Source organism: Lathamus discolor, chromosome 19, assembly GCF_037157495.1.
Source record: "Lathamus discolor isolate bLatDis1 chromosome 19, bLatDis1.hap1, whole genome shotgun sequence".
Lineage (NCBI taxonomy): Eukaryota > Metazoa > Chordata > Aves > Psittaciformes > Psittacidae > Lathamus > Lathamus discolor.
In genome coordinates this window covers 1,269,061-1,288,525 of record NC_088902.1, presented here as the reverse complement: position 1 = coordinate 1,288,525, position 19,465 = coordinate 1,269,061, and the positions used below count along the sequence as shown (strand labels likewise).

Below are 19,465 nucleotides of genomic sequence, written 5' to 3'. Positions count from 1 at the left end.
TCCCTGGCGCAGACTGCGGCTCTCAGGGGGCCGCAGGAAGATATGAGCACCCCAGTTCCCTGCTCATGCGGAAGGAGCCACAGCTGTGGGGCTTCCCAGGGATGCAGGACAGGAACCAGCGGGCTTCTGGGCATCACCGCTGGGGAGGCTGCAGGTCCCACAAGCTGCTTCTGCTGCTGTTTAGGGCCAGGGAGGATGGGCCCCTGGGACACGCGGACACCTGTGACAGAGGGTGGGTGCAGCACAGAGGTGCTGTTAGCTGCACTGCGCCTGCAGCGCATCCTCAGGTAGGGGAAGTGGGGCAGAGCCTGGGTCATGTCCCCAGGTGGTGACTGCAGCCCGTCCCATGACCCAGCTGAATGGGCAGTTTGTCTGCCCCAGGATGGGAAGGACAGAGCGTGACATTGCCACCTGCTGCCCGCATGGGACGGGGTCCCATGCTCACGCACCACCCTGCAGGAATGGACCCGATCCTCCTGGCCTGACCTGGCTGCTCTAGGACTCATCCTAGTCTCATCAGCATCATCTCATGCTGCTGCATGGAAGAATAAAAACCCATAGACAGGACTTTCTGATATAGAAGCAGTTGCAGCAACCTCCATCTCCCCACCTGGTACAGCAGAGGATGCTCGCTAAGCCTAATGAAGCAGTGAGACACACATTACTCCAGTCTTTTTATCCCTTTTATTGCCAGGGAGCTTCCTGTATTTACATAGCCAACATTTATACTCAGATTCTAAAGTAAAATTATGTACAACTCAATTATAAATACAGTAGATAAGCTCTCTTCAACAGTAAATGGTGGTGATGAGACCCATAAGCTGTGTCACAGCATTCACAGTTCCTTCCATGTGGTTACAGGGAGATCATTTCAAGCTGATCCCCAAATCAGGTATTAAATCATTTGGAAAAACCACTTGGGACTATATGCAGGAGGAACAATTGTGTTGGGATTAGAGTACCAAAACAGAACCCAACGCTAAGCTATGAGGCTTTACATTGTGTTTTGTTCACCTCATCACTCACACAGCTTATGGGAAGAGACATAAATAAGCAGGAATCTGCTTGTTCTGCAAGACTGGCTTCTGAAAACAGGATCTCGGCGAGAGCTGACCAGGACAGTGCTGTGCTGGGAAGGGAGAACTTTGTGGGTCTATTTAGAACAAGACAAATGTGTTGCTGGAAACAGCCACTTGAGTTCTTTCCCCCTCTCTTTTGATGTTAACAAATTAACAGGAAATCAAGGGTGAAAATGCAGAAGCAAAAAAAGATGCAGTAGACACATTTCAAACACTTCCCGTTCCCAACCGCGCATCACGAGCAGCTCAGACGGGTTATTTACCTTCTGCATCAGACAAAACCCCAAACCTCAGTCTTGCTTTACCAGCAGCTGAAAGTCCTGGCATCTCCAGCTGGATTCAAGTTTAACAGGTTTAAATTGATCACAGTTTTCTTTCCCTAATAAACAGCATTCCCAGGAAACCTTCAAACCTTTATCTCAAGTTTACATGATGCTACGTACCTCTTTAGCTTACTAAGAGATCATTTGGCAGGGCTAAGTTAAAACTAGGCAAGGACAGCAGCACCACACAGTGGGCTTTCATCAACAAAGTAAATCCAGGGCAGTTTTGCACATCTTTGGTTTAGGCAAGGTGAGTTGGGCCCCGTTATCCAAGTTGTCCTCATGGCACTGCCAAAGCCTGGCTCACGTTAGGGATGGGACAGCTTCCACACTCACCTCCATCCACCTTTGCGAACCATCCTCAACACAACGATCAACTAAGGTCAGATAAAACAGGATGAAAACAGAGCACACAAAAGACATGGGGTCTGTGTCCTGCCGGAGTAAATTAAGGCTTTGGCTTGATGTGCCTCTGCGCCTACCTGGGGTACAGCATCACAGCAGTCCCGAGGCACCCTGGGGCTGAGCCAGCATTGTTGGGGTGCACAGCACCGCCTGAAAAAGCCTTTTGAGTGCAAATTCAGCATTGATTCAGTGCAAACTCAGCAGCAGACCCCATCAGCCGCCCCAGGCAGGTGATGTGCGAGAAGTGAACAGATTCACGTGCAGCAGTTTCCTGATGTTGGGCAGCATCTGCCAAGACACCTGCAAGTTCCACATTCAGCACAGATACCTCAAGCCCATGGATGAGCTCTGCTGCCCCTGAGCATCCCCTCTCTGTGTCCTTCGTGGGGCTTTCAGCCCACTTAACGCTTCAGGAAAGCATGAAGCCATTGCAGAGGCAGGGTGTTTGTGCAAGGTACTTGCAGAAGAGCCTCAGTGTGATACAAAGACAGTGCCAGGGCAGAGCTATTCAGCTGTAGTTTAAAGCTAACTCGAGCAAACAGTGAGAACAGTAGCTCTTTGTAATAAGGCATTTAAATTGTTTTCTCTCCAGTTAAGTTACTGATCGGTAAGAATTGCTATTTCACAACAGTTCAGACTCACCTTGAACTGCTGCTTATGTATGAGCATTTTCAATGCCTTCAGTACTCACAGACTGAAGCATCCTCTTTGTATCAAACCCTTTTTTTGAGATACATCACTCAAGTGAACACATTCACAGTTAATCCTCTTGGCAGCACTCTCCACCTCGGAACACCCCAAATCCTGACCAGGACCAGGCACAAAGTGACCTTCATGGGGCTGAGAAACTGAACATGTGGCAGTACCCTAAGTGAAGGGTTTTCTTGAGCCTACTCTATTGCAGCATGAAGGTCTTTGGTATCGCTGCAGCTTCACACAGGGATACTGCACTTGATTCCTGACTGGCATTCCCAGCCTCCCAGCCCGGCACAGAAGTTGCTTTGCCCTTCAAGGTCTGTGGGCTGCTTCTTCAAGACCAGTTTCACAGGAGGGACAAGGGGAGCACTGGGATCAGCGTGATCAGGTCCAACACAGCTTTAGGTGCCTCCTGCTGTGCCTGCTCCCTAATCTAGATGTCCATAATGAGCATTGCCAGCAGGAGGGGGAAGATTCCTACAAGAGACAGATAGGAAGCTTCAGTTTCATTATACATTCAGCTCTCTTTTCTCTCTGTACCCTTTTGCCTCCCCTTCCCGTTTTCACAGCATGATCTTAAAGCAACAATATAAATATGACAACAGACAAAGAGAAGGCTTTTAAGTCTATTCCAAACAGAACACCCAGGAGACAACAACATAAAGATGGGCAGGAGCACAGTACAGGGGTGCAGGAATGTGCATGACTTACCAGCAACGATCATGCTCGCTCTACCTGGAAGGGAAGCAAACCAAAACGTGAAACTCAGCACGCAGTCAGCACAGTAACACATCAAGCTACACAGGAGGCTCAAATCCGAGCCAATGCACATGGAAGACAATTCAAGCAGCACGTGGAATGGGACCCCAAACGTCCCCATGGATGTTCACCTGTTAAACCCCAGATGTATTTACCAGGACACATTTCCAATATGCGAGTCTGTGCCACAATCTGGGTTCTTTTGGCACTAGATTTTAACTGAAGCTTTCAGGAAGAACCAAAGACTTACTACTTGGTAGAATGATTTGAGGATTCAGAGAGGAAGGAGAAAAAATAGAAGACAAAGAGGCAACGAGACAGACATGGAGATTGTCACCTCTGCATTCAGGAGCCAGCTTGTTCCAGCCTCCCCAAGATTTATCTCCTGCAATGCACTGAAGAAAGGCTGCTCCAGCAAGGGTGAAGCCCTCCTTGCACTTATAAGCTACAACGGTGCCATGAGAAAAGTCCATTCCCTTTGTGCCATTGTGCATCCCATTCTCAACCCTGGGGGGCTCTTCACAGACAGCACTGGGGAGCAGTCCTGCAGGAGGAACACCAGCAAGAGTTGGGCTTGTTCAGCCTGGAGAAGAGCAGATGGCTGCCCCATCCCTGGCAGTGCTCAAGGCCAGGTTGGACAGGGCTTGGAGCAAGCTGCTCTAGCGGAAGGTGTCCCTGCCCGTGGCAGGCGGTTGGAAAAGGATGAGCTTCAGGGTCCCTTCCAAACCAAACCACTCTGGGATTCTATGACTCTTAAGTGTGTTGGAGCACTTCTCCTAACTGCAACGGTTAAGAGGTGCATGGGGGGAGGAGGTACAGCCAAAAGCAGAGACTGAAAATACTTTGGCTTTCTTGCTTGGTACTGCACGTTAGACTCAAATCAACCTTCTCATGTTTGGCAGCTCATTGGGCAAGTACAGAGCAGGAGAGGGATGAGAAACAAAGTCAAAAGGATGAGGAGAGAAAGAAAGCATTCACCTTTGCATTCAGGGGCTGGACCACTCCACTGTCCCTTCAGGTCTTCATCCACTGTACAGTGAATTGTGGCATCTCCAATAAGAGCAAACCCTTCATTACAGGTGTAGGTTACAGCCATGCCAAAGGTGAAGTCTCTGCTCCCATTGTTGAGCTGCCCATTCTTGACAGGCGGAGGCAGTAAACAGGGAATAACTGCATGGAAAAGCAACAACATTTCCATCAAATATGAAACTGAGGTCTAGCTACTAAACCCAAGGCCTTACTGCACAAATTACTATTGAAATCCTCAGTTTTACAGTGGATTAAATTAAGAAGCATCAGTAAGAGCAGCTCAAGCCCAGCATCAAGGCAGCTACACCAGTGCAGTTCCAACTACTCTCTTAATGGCTCTGTGAAGGGTTTTCCCCTCTTACTTTCACAGTATGGAGGTGTTGTATCCCAGTCGACTCCTTTTCCCGATACCACACATTTGGCATAAGGTGACTTCTTTAATTTATACCTAAAGAAAGAGAAGTTTAGTACTTTCCAGACAACAGCCCAGAAAGGGTCTTCCCCTGCTCTCCACCACTGCATGCAGGCAAGTTCTTAACCAGAGGTTGTCCTTGCTAAGAAATAGGATCTGGCCATCTCAAAGCCACTCAATAAGGGCACGAGTAAGAGATGAACTGAAGCAGTTCAGGGCTTTACCAAGCACACGCCTGTTATCAGATGCTCAACTCACTGAAGACATTAATATATGGTTTGTACTGGGGACTAGCACTGGGAAACCAGGGAGGGGAGAGGGTGGATATTACTGCCTGTGCTCCCTGACTTCTGGCCCCCCAGCTGGTCCCCTTTAAGCAGTGATGCACTCACCCTGGATGACAGGCGAATGTCACCACTGTCTCAAACAGGAAGTTGTCTGCAATGACATTCCCGTTCTCTATCGTGAGAGGAGCACACTGCTGTCCTAGAGAAAAAGAAAACGGCACGGGAGTGACTTCAAACCCAAGACAGGCATGACCCAGATTTCAGAACAGCATCTCAAGCTTGTACACATCACCCACACTGTCGAAAGGAGAGGAAGAGAGATACTCACGTATGCAGAAGTCCACATCTGCAGACCAAGTTCCATCGTGCACACAAGTGACAACAGAGGACTTCCCACTTGCTGCAGTATACCCTGGCTTGCACTGATACTTCAGCTCAGTTCCAGCAACAGAGCCCTCAGCCACAGCGCTTGTTAACTCAGCAAAAGGGAAGTGTGGAGCAGGACCACAGTGGACTAACAAGTGGAGACAAAAACAAGGTTACTTACAGAAGAGTATCCAAAGGGTCTGCAACGACAGCAGTGAACTGCATGTTTGGAGCACACAGCATCTTAAATTGTTTAAATCTCAGTGGCTGGGGTACAGTTTGCACCCAACCTGTTAGCAAACAGCAGCATACATCACAGTTTGCTTAACTGGATGCAAGTTAAGATGAAGATGGGGAGCAGCTCTGCCTCCGAGATGCTCCTTTACTGACCACCAGCCCAGCCTGCAGCACTGTGATTCAGCTGAGCTTGGAAGCCAAACACCCTCTCCCCAAGGTCTGGAAGTGGTGAAAAGAATCCGTAAGGTGTAGAAGGAGATTTTGTTCAGCCGGGAGAAAAGAAGGCTTTAGAGCAGCTCCCAGTGCTTAGGACCCAAGCCTGCATGCTTTGCAAGCGCATGGCTACAAGTGCACAAGGGTCAGAAGCTCTTAGACCTAGTTCATTGCAATTGCTCTAGGAAATAAATTTGCTTGGACTCACATGGGTCACACGTTGGCAGAGATGGCTTCCACGTACTGTCTGCTTCACACGTAACTACACTGCTACCATTCAAGAAGTGACCAGCATTGCACTCAAAGGTCACTGTATCTTTATACGAGTGCCTAGTGCCGAAGCCAGATAACCTTCTCCCATTTTTCACTTTTGGATTTTCACATCTGACCACTGAAAGTGAAGGGAATACAACAAGAGTATGTGTTAGAAGTAAAAGCCCTGCAGTGACACCAGGGATACTGTGCAAGCAGCTTCCTAAGAGCACTGCCGTCCCTTCACTTTGAGAGAGGCAGGTCCCCAGCAGGGCGCGAGTACTCCATGAACAGAGATGCCATTTAGGGACTGCACACACAAGAGCTTTGTTTCTCCTTCGCAGGAAGCCCTGGCCATGGGCAGGGAGAGGGAGGTTGCCTGTGGGCTGAAGCATCCATTAAACCAAGCTCTGCCTCTAATCACTGTATTAAACTTCCTGGGAATCCTTTTAGACTCAAATCAACCTCATATCTGGCAGCTCATTGGGCAAGTACAGAGCAGGAGAGGGATGAGAAACAAAGTCAAAAGGATGAGGAGAGAAAGAAAGCATTCACCTTTGCATTCAGGGGCTGGACCACTCCATTGTCCCTCCTGGTTTTCATCCACTGTACAGTGAATTGTGGCATCTCCAATAAGAGCAAACCCTTCATTACAGGTGTAGGTTACGGCCATGCCAAAAGTGAAGTCTCTGTTCCCATTGTTGAGCTGCCCATTCGTGATAGGAGGAGGTGGTAAACAGGGAATAACTGCATGGAAAAGAAAGAACAGGGTCAGAACAGCAGCAAACTACCTGCAGCTGCTGGTCCCTGTATTTGATTTGCATTCCCAGCTCCACTAAGTGTGCTTGTTTGGGGGAGAGATAAGGAGTCAGTCTCATTAAAGGCTAATGGAATTTGCATTAGGAGCCAAGAAGAAACCATCCCTTGCCATTCCCAAACTACCAGTTATATTGTAATAACTTCCAGGAAGAGATGTACGTAAAACATTGAAGATCTGCTTACTGGCACAGTATGGAATCTTATCCCAAGTAACTTCACTGCCTTTAAGGATACATTGTGCAGACGGTGCCCCAAATAATCGGTACCTAAGAAAAGAAAAGGTTGAGTCTCTTTGGAAAAAGTGGGAAAAACTTGGGAAATCCAGAAAGTTACAGTTTTAATGGGTTTGTCTGAAGGAGCGGAACCCTCAGGAACAGGCCCCAGCTATTAAAAGGCTCTGAGTCCCTCACGGGTGCTGTCTCTAAGCATCCTCTTCCCAGGAGCCCAAGCCAACACTTACCCAGTGTTACAAGTGTAGGTTACTGTGGCCCCGAATAGGAGATTTGTTGTGTACTCAGAGTTCCCATTCATGATGTCTGATGGTCCACAAGACTTCCCTGGAAGGGCAAGCGGTCAGCATTACCTTTATTATTACATATATAATAACAAAGGTATATATCACACATATATTATATATATGATAATGAAACAGGTGACAGTGCTGTTCACACACAAATAGGAAATAAAAGCAGAGATAAAGCTAAGGGCAAATAAAAACCCAAGACACATAGTGAGAAAGGAAACTGGTAAGAGCCCAGTGGTCTTAGGGCAGAGGTCTTGCTCCAAAGGGAAGGAGAAGGGGATAGGTACTGACCCCAGGGCTAGTAAAGACACATTACCAGGGGGGCAGCAGACTCCCACGACCTTTTCCACGCCATCCCTTGTTTCTGTGCAAATCTACTATGGCTTTTCCGCTATAACATCGGGTGGTAAAGTCATTAGGAAGGGCAGAGATCATCTCCTAGAGATTAAAGTTTCTAAGGATGTGGGCACTTGTTCTCAACTGCCCTAAAACCGGTAACCCAGAGCATCCTTCACAACTGCCTGGGATGCAGCAGAGATCCCCCCCCGGTCCCAGGAGCCCGCGAGGGGGGAACCCACCGATGCAGAAGTCGGGGTCCGCTGTCCAGCTGGAATTGGAGACACAGGTGACTACCGGGGACTTGTCCCTGGCCATCGTGTACCCCGGGCGGCATCTGTATTTCAGCTCGGTCCCCACGGTGTAGGGCTCCTGCGGGACCGCTGCGGGCTCCGCAAAGACAAACCGCGGCGGCTGCGGGCAGTCCCCTGCGGGCAGAGGGGATGATGGAGGGGGGGTTCTCGCCTCAGCCCTTCCCCGCACACTCACGGCCCCATCCCCACGCCTCCCAGGCCCCCTTCTGACGGTCCTGGTTCCCCGTGTCCCAGCTCACCGCAGGCGCCGGGCAGCACCAGCAGCACCGCGCAGAGCCAGCGCAGCTCCATAGCCGGGAGCCAGCAGCCCTCCGCTGCGCACCGGAACGGCCCTTTCCGGGCCGGGGGGGGCCCGGCCAAACCCGGATCTCGTCACGGCTGTAGCACAATTAGCAGAGAAGGTTCCGGCTGTGGAGGGAGCGGGGCTTTGGCTCTGCTGAGCCCCGCGGGGTGATGGTTCCTACGCGCGGCCGCTTTCTCCCGTCTTGGTGTGAAATGACCCCGCTTAACACCCGAGAAGCGACAAGGCGCTGGGGCTCAACTCTTCCTCCCGACTCCCCCCGGTGCTGAAGGAGGGTTGTTCTAACCTTGGAGCTCGTTAACCCAGCCCACATCCTGCCCATCCCACGACCTGCCTTAAGTGATGCCGAAAGGGCACGGGAGCGTCTGCGCTGGGAGGTGCTCAGCTCGGGAGCAGATCGAGGCCACCCCCGGTCCTCCCTTCGGGAGCACTTGTCGGCCACCACGTGTTGCACCGTGCCCACATCTCGTCCTTGCACCTCTCCCTCAACCAGCTGAGGCTTAGGGAGCGCTGGAGGCACCCAGTTGGAAGGGATGGTCGAAAACGGATGTCCTTAGTGACATCGGTTAGTGGTGGACTTGGCAGTCCTGGGGTAACAATTGGACTTGATCATCTTAAAGGCTTTTTCGAGCCTGGCTGATTCTGTGATTCCATTCCTCTCCTCCTCAAAGCAGTATCAGATTTGCAGCCACCAGCACAAGCCCATGGAAGTGTGCTGCATCCTGGTTTGATGTCAACCACAACTGCAGGATCAGTAAGTGCACTTTTCAGTCCTACCCATAGCAGTGTCTTTTGCGGGAACACCAATAAATTCAGTCTCTTGGCAAGCACCAACAAAGCAGGAGGGTGATTTTTACAGCTTCTGTACCATCACTATTAGTTTTGTCCCCAAAAGGAGTACAAGGAGTACGAACCAACAGGGAGCAGACACTTTAACCCTTGAGCCCCTCGCTGCAGCTGCAGCCTGGTGTTTTGGGTTTGGGAATACTTGAGGTTGGACAAGGGAAGGATGCACCTGGAGACGAGCACTCCCCTCCCCTGCCATTGCCCAATACAGAAACGGGCTCCGCTCCAGCAGCAATGCCTGATTCCTAGGAAAGGCCGGGCACCGGGACAGCACTGCAGCACAACAGCAGCAAGTACCTGATTCCATCTGGCAAAGAAGGAGGCTGCAAAAGCCTTCAAAGCGCTCTATGAGAAGGTTTGATTAGTCAATATGGAAAAACCCCAACTCCCAGGATATTGCTTCTTTTATATTAGGTATAAAACGTTATAGATCTTCCTTTATTTACAGAACAGGTTTACTGTAAATACAGCCATCTCACACTCGCATCTGCACTCTAGTGAAGAAAACTCAGTTAAAAAGTAGTTAAAAAATACAACTAAATCTTGCAAGATTGTGTAATGAGGGTGTTTGCTATGAAAATATTTTCCTAGTGGAATGAAACTGGATTTTTCAAGCCTTACTTTAAAAGCTGTAAAAATAGGGTTTGTTTTTTTTTTTTCATCCTAAAGCAAACAAAAAAGTACTTAATAAACCAGCGTGGCACTGGATTTGCCAGGAATTTTGATTTTCCTGCTTTTCCACAAAGGAATTCTTCATGGTGAAGTCACACACTTGACTTCAGGTCACCTTTATTGCACGTAGAACTTCATCCCGACAGCGTCAGGAGTTACTGTAGTGACTGTCCCCTCCCTCCAACCAGCTCCAACCACCAGCAATTAGCCTGCAATAAGGAAGTGAGTGGTTAATCTGGGTTAGTCGGTGCGGCAGGGATGAGGCTTTGGGAGGAGCACCCAGTTTGTGGCACCTCATCGCCCTGCTGCGGTGACCCATTGTGGGTGCCCCTGTGCCTGTCCCTACCATAGAGCGCCTGGCATAGGTGCACATGGGTGGGTGCTGCGCAGACGGGGCAGCCGTGGCAGCCGGGGGTGCCGGGGGTGATGAGGTGAACCAGGGTCCCCTCTCTGGCCAGGGGACACACGGAGCAGCTCCAAGTGTTGCTGTGCACAAGGGAGAGGTGCAGCCGGTCAGTGCAGGGCAGGCAGATGGGACCTTGGGGGCTGTGGAGAGAGCATAGGGTGAGCTCTGATGGGTTCATATAGAATCCCAGACTGGTTTGGGTTGGAGAGGACATTAAGATCATCCAGTTCCAACCCCCTGCTGTGGGCAGGGACACCTTCCACTAAAGCACGTGTCAGAAACCACTCCTTGCCAAGCCATACCGCACCAGCCCCTGGTTCATTACCAGTTTCGAAGCTTGGATCAGATGATCCTTGAGGCCCCTTCCAACCTGGTTCTGATGACCTCAAGGATCATCACCTTTGAACCTGGTTTGAATCAGAACCTGGTTCTACGATTTTGTGGAACTAACCATGGCTAGAGGTGTGAAAAGCACTTGCAGGTGAGTGAACAGAGGGCCCATGGTCTCTTACAGCCCTTGGGCTCTTTGCTGCTCCATCGTAGGCCATGGGTGACATGAGGCTGAGCCCCGCGGGGACAGCTGAGGAGCACAGGCTGATTGAGAGACACCCATGGAAACCACACGAGCATTGTCCAAGTAAACCTCACCCCAGCTTCACCTCACTCTGCTGTGCAAGCAGGCACCACACTTTTGTCCTTGTACAGAGCAAGCGGAACCAACATTTAAACACCTCCATTGGAAACTAAATGGTCATTTCTTCCTTTTAAGTGGTTAACTCTCAGTTTTGAGCGCGCTGGGGGCATACCGTGGTGCCCACCATAGAGGAGGTGCCCACACTGGCCGTACCACCCTCAACCCTCAAACCATACTCACCCCTCACTCCACACTCACCTCTCATCCTGCTGCTGGGGCTGCTCCCTGGGCACCACGGGGCTGTTATCACAGTGACCCATGTGAGCGCGCATCCAGCTTTCACAGATAGGACAGACGTGGTGGCCGCTGTGGAGAAGCACCATTGAGGATGTGCATTGAGTCTCTTCATGGAGACCCAAAAATCCCTGTGAAGTCTGGCACCTCCAGCTCCCCTGGTACTGAGGAACCACCCAGGATTCCGGATCCAGGGGGAATACCTGGGATCAGCTCCACCACAAACCTCCCGGCTTTGATAAAACCTGGGTTTCTTTGTCTCTTCTGACACACCCGGCTTCATCAGAGAGCTGGAGCAGCTCTGCTCTGGAGCCAGGCTGAGAGAGCTGGGCTGGGGCAGCCTGGAGAAGAGAAGGCTCCTGAAGGGGAGACCTGAGAGCAGCTCCAGTGCCTAAAGGGGCTGCAGGGAACCTGGAGAGGGGCTTGGGACAAGGGCCTGTAGGGACAGGCCAAGGGGAATGGCTTGAACCTGCCCGAGGGGAGACTGAGCTGAGCTCTTAGGCAGAAGCTCTTCCCTGTGAGGGTGCTGAGGCGCTGGCACAGGGTGCCCAGAGAAGCTGTGGCTGCCCCATCCCTGGCAGTGCTCAAGGCCAGGTTGGACACAGGGGCTTGGAGCAAGCTGCTCCAGTGGAAGGTGTATTTTCAAGTGGAAAACAAACCTTTCATGGTCCGTGGGCTGCTCTGCATTGCTCTGCTCTGGAACAGCTCCTCCTGACCCATCACCCCTCCACTCATCCACAGCTTCGGCAGGAGAGCTGAACACAGAGAAAGGGAAGAAAACCTGAATCCACCTGAGCTTGTGGCTTTCCAAGAATGACAACTGCCCTGCAGAACTGCGCTGAAAGGAACCAAAAGAATTCAAACTGCAAAACCTGCCCTGTCATAGAATGGTCTTTGTCGGAAGGGACTTTAAAGCTCATCCAGTTCCAACCCCCTGCCGCAGGCAGGGACACCTTCCACTACACCATGTAGTGACTGTTACAAGCTCTCCCCTGAGCCTCCTCTCTCTAACCAGTGTCAATGCTTTCTCCCCCCAGGAAGCGCCCTTTCCCTCTGGTTTGCTTCACACAGACCCACGGTACCTCGTGCCTGCTGGCCTCTGGCTCTCCCCATCGCCGATGCTGGTGACCGAGTACGTCCGCGGTGCCGCGGGCTGGGTGCTCAGCCAGTGCTGGCAGGCGGCACAGCCGCGGCGTTCAGGCCCGCTGTGGGGGGACAGGGCAGCGTGGAGCCGCTCCTCGCACGTGGGGCACACGTGGCAACTCGTTGTGTGGCTGCAGCGGGGGAAGACAAGGGGGGAATCCCTCCTGAGGAGCCCTTGAGGCAACACCAAACCCTTTGTGAACCCCTCTTTGGCAGCACCGCGTTCATTGCGTCACAGAATCCCAGCCTGCTTTGGGTTGGAAGGGACCTTAAAGCTCATCCAGTTCCAACCCCCTGCTCTTGAGCACTGCCAGGGGCTGTAGCACTGTGGTCAGGCACGGCAGACCAGAAATAACACTGGTGGGAGCAGTGGGAATAGTCCGAAGAGCAGCGCAAGCTTTTGGACAGAGGAACAAGCAAACCTACCAAAAATAGGAATGCCACGGCACAGGCTGCTTCCCATCAGCCTTTATCTCTGGGTGCATCCCTGGATCCCTTCTGTTCATCTCCTGCTTTTGTAAATGCATATTGAAAGAGCTGAAGAGACAGAAAGGAGAAATGCACATGGAAGGACCGTGCTAACCATGCGCACATTTACTGAAGGCAATGGCCATCACTCAGAGTTCAAGGAAATACCCTTAGGGAAAGCTGGGATTTATATGGGGCAGCTTAGGCTCACTTACTGGGTTTTATTGTCTTTCCGTCTCTTGATGATCCCGATGAGAATTCCAAGGACTAATGCGGGGACTAATAAATAAAGAAGGAAACCAGAAGAAAACAATACAGAACAAATGCCCCAAGAAACCGGTGTGAAATTTCAGTGAGATCCCACAGTTTGGTAAAAGACTGGCAGCAAAATTCCCTGAGATTCCATGCCCAGAGGCCGCCCCTCAGCCAGGATAGCACCAAAGCCCTCCTGTGCCTGAACAGAAACCACAGCTCCATGCGGTGCCATGCTGAGCTTGTGGAGGCTGTGATCCGTTTATAAACCACCTCCTAATTCCGTCCTATTTTAAACATGCTCACCACTTTTAGCACTTGATCTCTTTTGCAACAAGGATGCTCCAAGCTCCTCTAATCTCTTCTCTTTCAATGTCTGCCAAGGCTTTCTAAAGCAGCTTTATCCGTTCAAGAGTGACAGGAGGTACAGGTTTTGGTTTGTGTCTCACACTGGCTTCTTTGGCTCCTTTCATGTCATCCTCAATTGATGCAGTGTTTTATACCAAGACATAATCGAGCCGATGCTGCTGCATTAGATGATCTTAAGGTCCTTTCCAACCGTAACTATTCTATGATTCTATTACCTAATGGCAAACCGCTGCCCCCCCCCAATCCTGACCAGAGTCTCTCAGCGCTAAGGAAATGAATAACCAAAACCACTGACTCCAAGGATTGAACAGCAAATAACAGCTTTGGGTTAGAGAAGTGTATTTTCAGTTTTAAAGTACTTACCAATGCAACTGGGGATGAGGACACTTGCTAGAATAAAAACCAGTGACACTGACGTTAATAAAATGAAGCCAACAACGCAGCTAACTAAACAGGGGGGGGCTGAATTCTTGCTCATAGAATGATGTTATTCAAACCCAGAAAACCACAGCACTGCTGAGATGACAAAATGCTCTATGCCAATCTGTCATTAACTACACCCATCATTATGCTCCTCTTGAGTCCCTCACCCCACTGCCGGAGCTGAGGCCCATAGCCCCAGGCTACCTCCACCCTCATCAACATCCAGATACAGCCAAGATAACATCAGTGGGTTCTACTGAAATGTTCGGCTGCATGGAGGGAGATCCAAGCATCCAAATCCAACCCCGCATCACATCAGCCAAGGGGTCACGCAGTTGGGATCAGAGAGAGAAGGGGAGCGGAGCAGGGAATAAGCCTGTGCAACCCCTTTAGAAACTGGAAGATGGACACACCAAAGCAACAAAGGCAGCAACAACAGTGTGTGGGGTTACAGGGACCTGATGTGGGTGCAGTTAGTGCAATTAAAAGGTCTCTGAGGCAGAGAGCCTCTCCTGGTCTCTTACCTAGCCAGCGGGGATTCTCGGCTATCTTTTCTTCCGAGGGTTTGGTTTGGTTTGCTGCTGCCGTAGTGCTAACTGGAGAGAGAAACAAATGAAGGAAAACCAGCCAAAATTGTGTTTTATATAATCCTCCGTTTGTATGTGATATAGAGAATACTTCAGATGTGTCCCATATAGAATTTATTATGGGCAGGTGACTTGTGTATCTGTGGCTATGACAGCAAAGGCTGTACAAGAGTCACCTGGGACCTCTTGGTGACAACACAGCTGCAGGATAGAGGGAATCCGCTGCCCTGTTTGGCTTTACAGCCCGGTTAACTGCACAGCAAGACCAGGATGATTATCCAGCCGTGCTTACCCCTGCATTCCGGAGGAGGCCTGCTCCAGACACCATTGACCCCGTTCTCTGTTGTACAATGAAGGGTCTCATTCCCCACAAGCTGAAGGCCAGGGTCACACGTGTACATCACGACTGAGCCGTATGTGAACTCCTCTGTCCCGCTGCTGTTATGCTTCCCATTGGGAATAGCTGGAGGCGGAGGACAAGAAATAGCTGGGGGGAAAAGAAAACAGTGACCATGGGACGCTTTTCTCCACAACGTGAAGAGGGAAAAACCCAAGGGCTGCTTGCACATGGGCTGCGATGGAGGGGAGCAGGAGCACTGTTCCCTCTCTCAGCACACACTTTCCAGCCGCTCCTGACCTGCTGTCCTGTGCACACCAGGCAGCACAGCCTGCAGGGACACCAGCCCTTCTGGGTTCCTCCTTTGTATCTTTCACATGCAAAAGGGAAGAGTGATGATAGAATCATAGAGTCCCCGTCTGGCTCGGGTTGGAAGTGACCTTAAAGCTCATCCAGTTCCAAGCCCCGGCCATGGGCAGGGAAACTTTCCCCTAGAGCAGCATCAAGGCTGGTCCCTGCTGTCACCACACCAGAGATACTGACCTGACCTCACGCGGTAAAATCAACACATGGTTCAGTATTTCAAGTGCTGGCGAGCTTCACTTACCCTGGCAAGCTGGAATTTGGCTCCAGGCAACATCCCCTTCCCTTATGGAACACCGGATGAGAGGCGACTCTCCCTTTAACGTGTACCTGCAACAGGCACATCCCCAATTCAGCTTGTTGGCAGCACCCAAGAATGTGTTGTGTCTCCCCCAGAGGTGCTTAGGACTCAGTAGGCAGAGCCCCCTTAGGAGCTCAATAGGCAGAGCCCCGTGTCCCAGCACATACACAGGGTGGTGGGAATGGAGGGTCCTCACACTTACCCATGGTTACAAATGACATCTGCTCTTGCCCCCAGCAGATGATCATTGGCAATGACTTTGCCGTGTTCTGGGTTTGCTGGAATACCACAAGATTTCCCTAAAAAAGAGTGAGATTATCCCAATGCCATCCCCAAACAGAGTCCATCACCCAGTGGGCAATAGCCAGTTCACGCACAGAGCTGAGGGGTTTGGTTATTCCGAGTCTGTGCACAACAAGGGTGCTAGGTGCTATCCCACAGAGCTAGCACCCCACCCCATACATAAGTCACCTATTCATACACTTCAGCTCAGGTTAGTGGCTTCCACAGCCCTCCATGACTGGTCAGTTGACTGACATATAGTTACACCATTGATTCCTTACTACACGTGCTCAGGGAAGGGCCTTTTAACCTGGGCAGGGATCTTTTGACCTATAGGCATGATTTTTAGTATTATACTGAGGCTATAATGAGGATAGTTCCCCTAAAGGACACCCTAATCCCATTATGCTGACACATCAGAGTCATATCTTGACGATGTCCATGTGTCTTCAAGATGTACCCGGCTTCAAGGATAGTTTTTCCTGATTGGAGGTTCCTTAGGCTTGTTTCTTAATCTGCCTACACAAAGCCTCCTCCCTGGTTACCAGTTCTCTTTGTTAGGCAGTGTTGTTTCCAGGTTACCCTGACCTTTTGGGAAGCTCTCGTATCTCTTCAGGCTTTTCCACAGTAAAGTGTCAACTTTATGTGTCTACATAAGTCCCAATTTTTTAACTATATAATATATATAATATATATTTAACTATATAATATATATAATATATATATATTTGACTAATATAATGCTTAAGAAACTGCAAGGATGGGGGAAAACCCACAGACATCACAGTATGGCAATGTCAAACCAGGCATCTGGTGGTGTTTTCGTGCCAAACATCATCAAAAAGAAGCAGTCCTAAAACACAAATCAGACGTAGCACTTGGAACGCAGCACTGCGAATGCAGCTGGGGAAGGATGCTGAAGCAGACGGAATGACACAGGGACACTCACTCTGGCACAGCTGAGGAACCTCTGACCATGTTAAGTCATCAAGACACATGCTGGTGGGGAGCTGGTCTGTGGTGTTCCTGTAGCCTGGGCGGCAACCGTACTTCACTGTGGTACCAACACCATAGAAATTCCGGGTTTCATCTTGTTGTGATACTTTAGCAAAAAGCACCCGGGGTGGGCTGGGGCAGCTGCCTGGGAATGACAACGACACCCTGAGCGTGCGGTTAGAAAGCAAAGATAACAGTGTTCTGCGTTCATAGAACCACGCAGTGCTTCAGGTTGGAAGGGACCCTAAAGCTCATCCAATTCCAACCCCTGCCACGGGCAGGGACCCCTTCCACTGGAGCAGCTTGCTCCAAGCCCCTGTGTCCAACCTGGCCTTGAGCACTGCCAGGGATGGGGCAGCCACGGCTTCTCTGGGCAACCGGTTACTGGGCAACCTCCTTTGCCAGCTTCACCATTGAAGCATTTAAGGAGGGAAGAGCAGCCAGTTCTTCCCACCGGTGCCAAACCTTCCCCTGAGCTAACCCTTGTGACAGCAGTGCCAGCCTCTCCCCTCGTCCCTCTGCTACCACAAGCCGACAACCTGCTTTCATTGCCGCATGAGCACCAGCACATGGCTCCAGCAACCTAAGCAGGGTTGGCAGAAAGGGTCAGCAAGAGGTTCTCTGCTGAGCAACTTCATTGTGCATCACTTTGGGTGAGGAAACCCTTGAGGCTGCGGTTGCTAAAGCAGCGAATGCTTTCACAAGCAGTGGATGTTTTCACAAGCAGAGTTCCCCTCTAAGCAACTCTTTCCATAGAAAGTGAAATACTTACGCCCACAGAACTCCGGGAGGTTGGACCACTGGGAGGTGGCAAGGCACTGTGTGGTACCTGAAAGCAAGGGGAGCTTCGTGTAACCCGCACGGCATCTGTACGTTACCATGGAGCCAACGCTGAAGCTTTCCCGGTGTTGAAGGTCCTCCGGGGGCTCCGCATTGCTTATGGTTGGCAGTGGCCCACAGTCACCTGGAGTAAAATAAACCTGGATTTAGTGGGGTGCCCGCTGCCGGTGTGAGTACCCGGGGCAGGGCACAGCATGGGTGTGGGACATGCAGAGTCTGCAGGACAGCGCAGCACATGCACCCCTGACATGCACCCGCAGGAGAGCAGAGCACGCGTGGAGCACACGGAGCACACAGGCACACGGACAACAGGACACACAGACCCAAATGAAACGCACGCAGCCACGACACGCATCCACAACATGCACCTACAGTAGCCCAGCACACATGGAGCACATAGAACACATACGTGCATAGGGCACATCTGCACAGAGCAGGCACTGCACGGAGCGCACACACGCGTGGAGCGCACACACGTAGGGGGGCACACGCACCCACATGGAGCACACAAACCCCGCAGCACAGCGCGTGTGGAGCACACGGAGCTCAGAGACACGCGGAGCCTTCACGGGGCACACGCACCTAACACCACCGCTCACCCTCCGCCAGCCCCCGTCCCCGTGCGCTCACCCCACGCCGCGGGCAGCAGCGGCAGCAGCGGCAGCAGCAGCGCGGGCAGGAGCGGCCGGCGGCGGCCGGAGCCCATCACCGCCGCGGCGCGCCGGGACCAGGACCCGAGCGGAGCGGAGCAGCGGGTGCGCAGCCGGGAGCGGCCCCAGCAGGGCGGGGAGCGGGGCCCCTCCCGGAGCAGCTGAGAGGAAGGGAGGGAAGGGACGGGAAAGGAGATGCTGCAGCCGCCAAAGGCAGGGCAGCGCAGCTCGCTGTGGTACCGCCGGGCAGCCCCGCTCCTGCACACGCTGCCAGTGAAAGACAAGCAGGTGACGCCCCGTGGGGCACAAGGTAAGGAGCAAAGGGATCTGAGCGTACCTGGGATGCAGCTGGGCACCCGTGGGTACCATCTGCCGCTGGCCAGGCACCGCACGGTGCTGGTGGCACCCAGGGGCACGTAGCCGGGGTCGCACGTGAGCGTGGCTGTGCTGCCCGAGGTGAAGTTCTGTGCAGGTTCCAGCTGTCCATGGGTGATATCGGGGATGGGGCACGGAGCCTCTGTGGGTCACCAGCTCCCAAACATCACCTGCTTGTCCCTAGGAAGAGGTTTCCTGGAAGAGAGGTTTTTCTGCAGGCAGAGAGAGGAGAAGGGAACTTCCCTCCAGTCCAAGGGATGCGCAGGGGACCAGAGGGCTGTAAACCAGCTCCGCTTGGAAGCTGCTGATTGAGCTGCTTCTCTAACACCCATGCACAGAGCAAGGCAGCGTTTCCACTGTCACTCTCCCAGTTAGACACGCAGCTCCTCACATGGGAGGAGAGGCTCAGGGATGTCCTCAGGCCCAGCCGGGCATAGGAGCAGTTTGTTCAGCTCCATGCCTGCTTTGGGAAGCTGCTTTGGGCTCCCTGCCTGCCACAGGGATTGTGGGAAGAGCCAAAGGAAAGGTTGTGGCTGTGTTTGCTGCCCTGTCCCGCTCTGATGAGCAGCGCTGCTGCTGAGGGGCTGTGTCCCCCCACCCCGAGGAAAGGGCAGCCAGCAGCAGCCCATCTGCCTCCCTCTGCCTTTGTTATCCAGGAAACGCTGATGTTTCCACTGAAAAGCTCCATCATTTTATTTTAGTTTACTTCCCCCACTTGGTTTCCCTTTCCAATGCAATTTAAGCTCCAAGCATACGTAACAAAAGCACCTGCAGCGAGGCCAAGAGATGTTTGCACAAGAGAGGAGTCAAGCAGCCTGGATAACATACTCCTTTCAAACACTTCCTTGTGACCACGCTGACAGATCACATGGAGAT

General features: G+C 51.7%; 2 protein-coding genes across 2 annotated transcripts; both read right to left on the bottom strand.

Annotated features, from left to right (window-relative positions):
- Positions 1–665: 665 nt before the first annotated feature.
- On the bottom strand, positions 666–18,329 carry LOC136023821 (complement component receptor 1-like protein). The gene is made up of 16 exons (XM_065698733.1): positions 18,195–18,329; positions 17,497–17,688; positions 16,678–16,869; positions 8,290–8,424; positions 7,979–8,164; positions 7,338–7,434; positions 7,061–7,143; positions 6,614–6,805; positions 6,015–6,197; positions 5,319–5,504; positions 5,096–5,189; positions 4,654–4,739; positions 4,241–4,432; positions 3,600–3,806; positions 3,215–3,238; positions 666–2,980 (listed from the first exon to the last, which is right to left on the bottom strand). Exons 1-16 carry the CDS (start codon positions 18,268–18,270, stop codon positions 2,937–2,939), a joined length of 2,169 nt encoding a protein of 722 aa, XP_065554805.1. The 5' UTR covers positions 18,271–18,329; the 3' UTR covers positions 666–2,936.
- LOC136023765 (uncharacterized) lies at positions 9,615–15,736 on the bottom strand. Its single transcript, XM_065698601.1, has 12 exons — positions 15,649–15,736; positions 15,390–15,475; positions 15,083–15,152; positions 14,738–14,932; positions 14,383–14,454; positions 13,799–13,825; positions 13,030–13,093; positions 12,773–12,883; positions 12,286–12,477; positions 11,863–11,958; positions 11,168–11,275; positions 9,615–10,415 (listed from the first exon to the last, which is right to left on the bottom strand). The coding sequence occupies exons 2-12, from the start codon at positions 15,420–15,422 to the stop codon at positions 10,100–10,102; spliced, it is 1,284 nt and encodes a 427-aa protein (XP_065554673.1). The 5' UTR covers positions 15,423–15,475; positions 15,649–15,736; the 3' UTR covers positions 9,615–10,099.
- Positions 18,330–19,465: the final 1,136 nt, after the last annotated feature.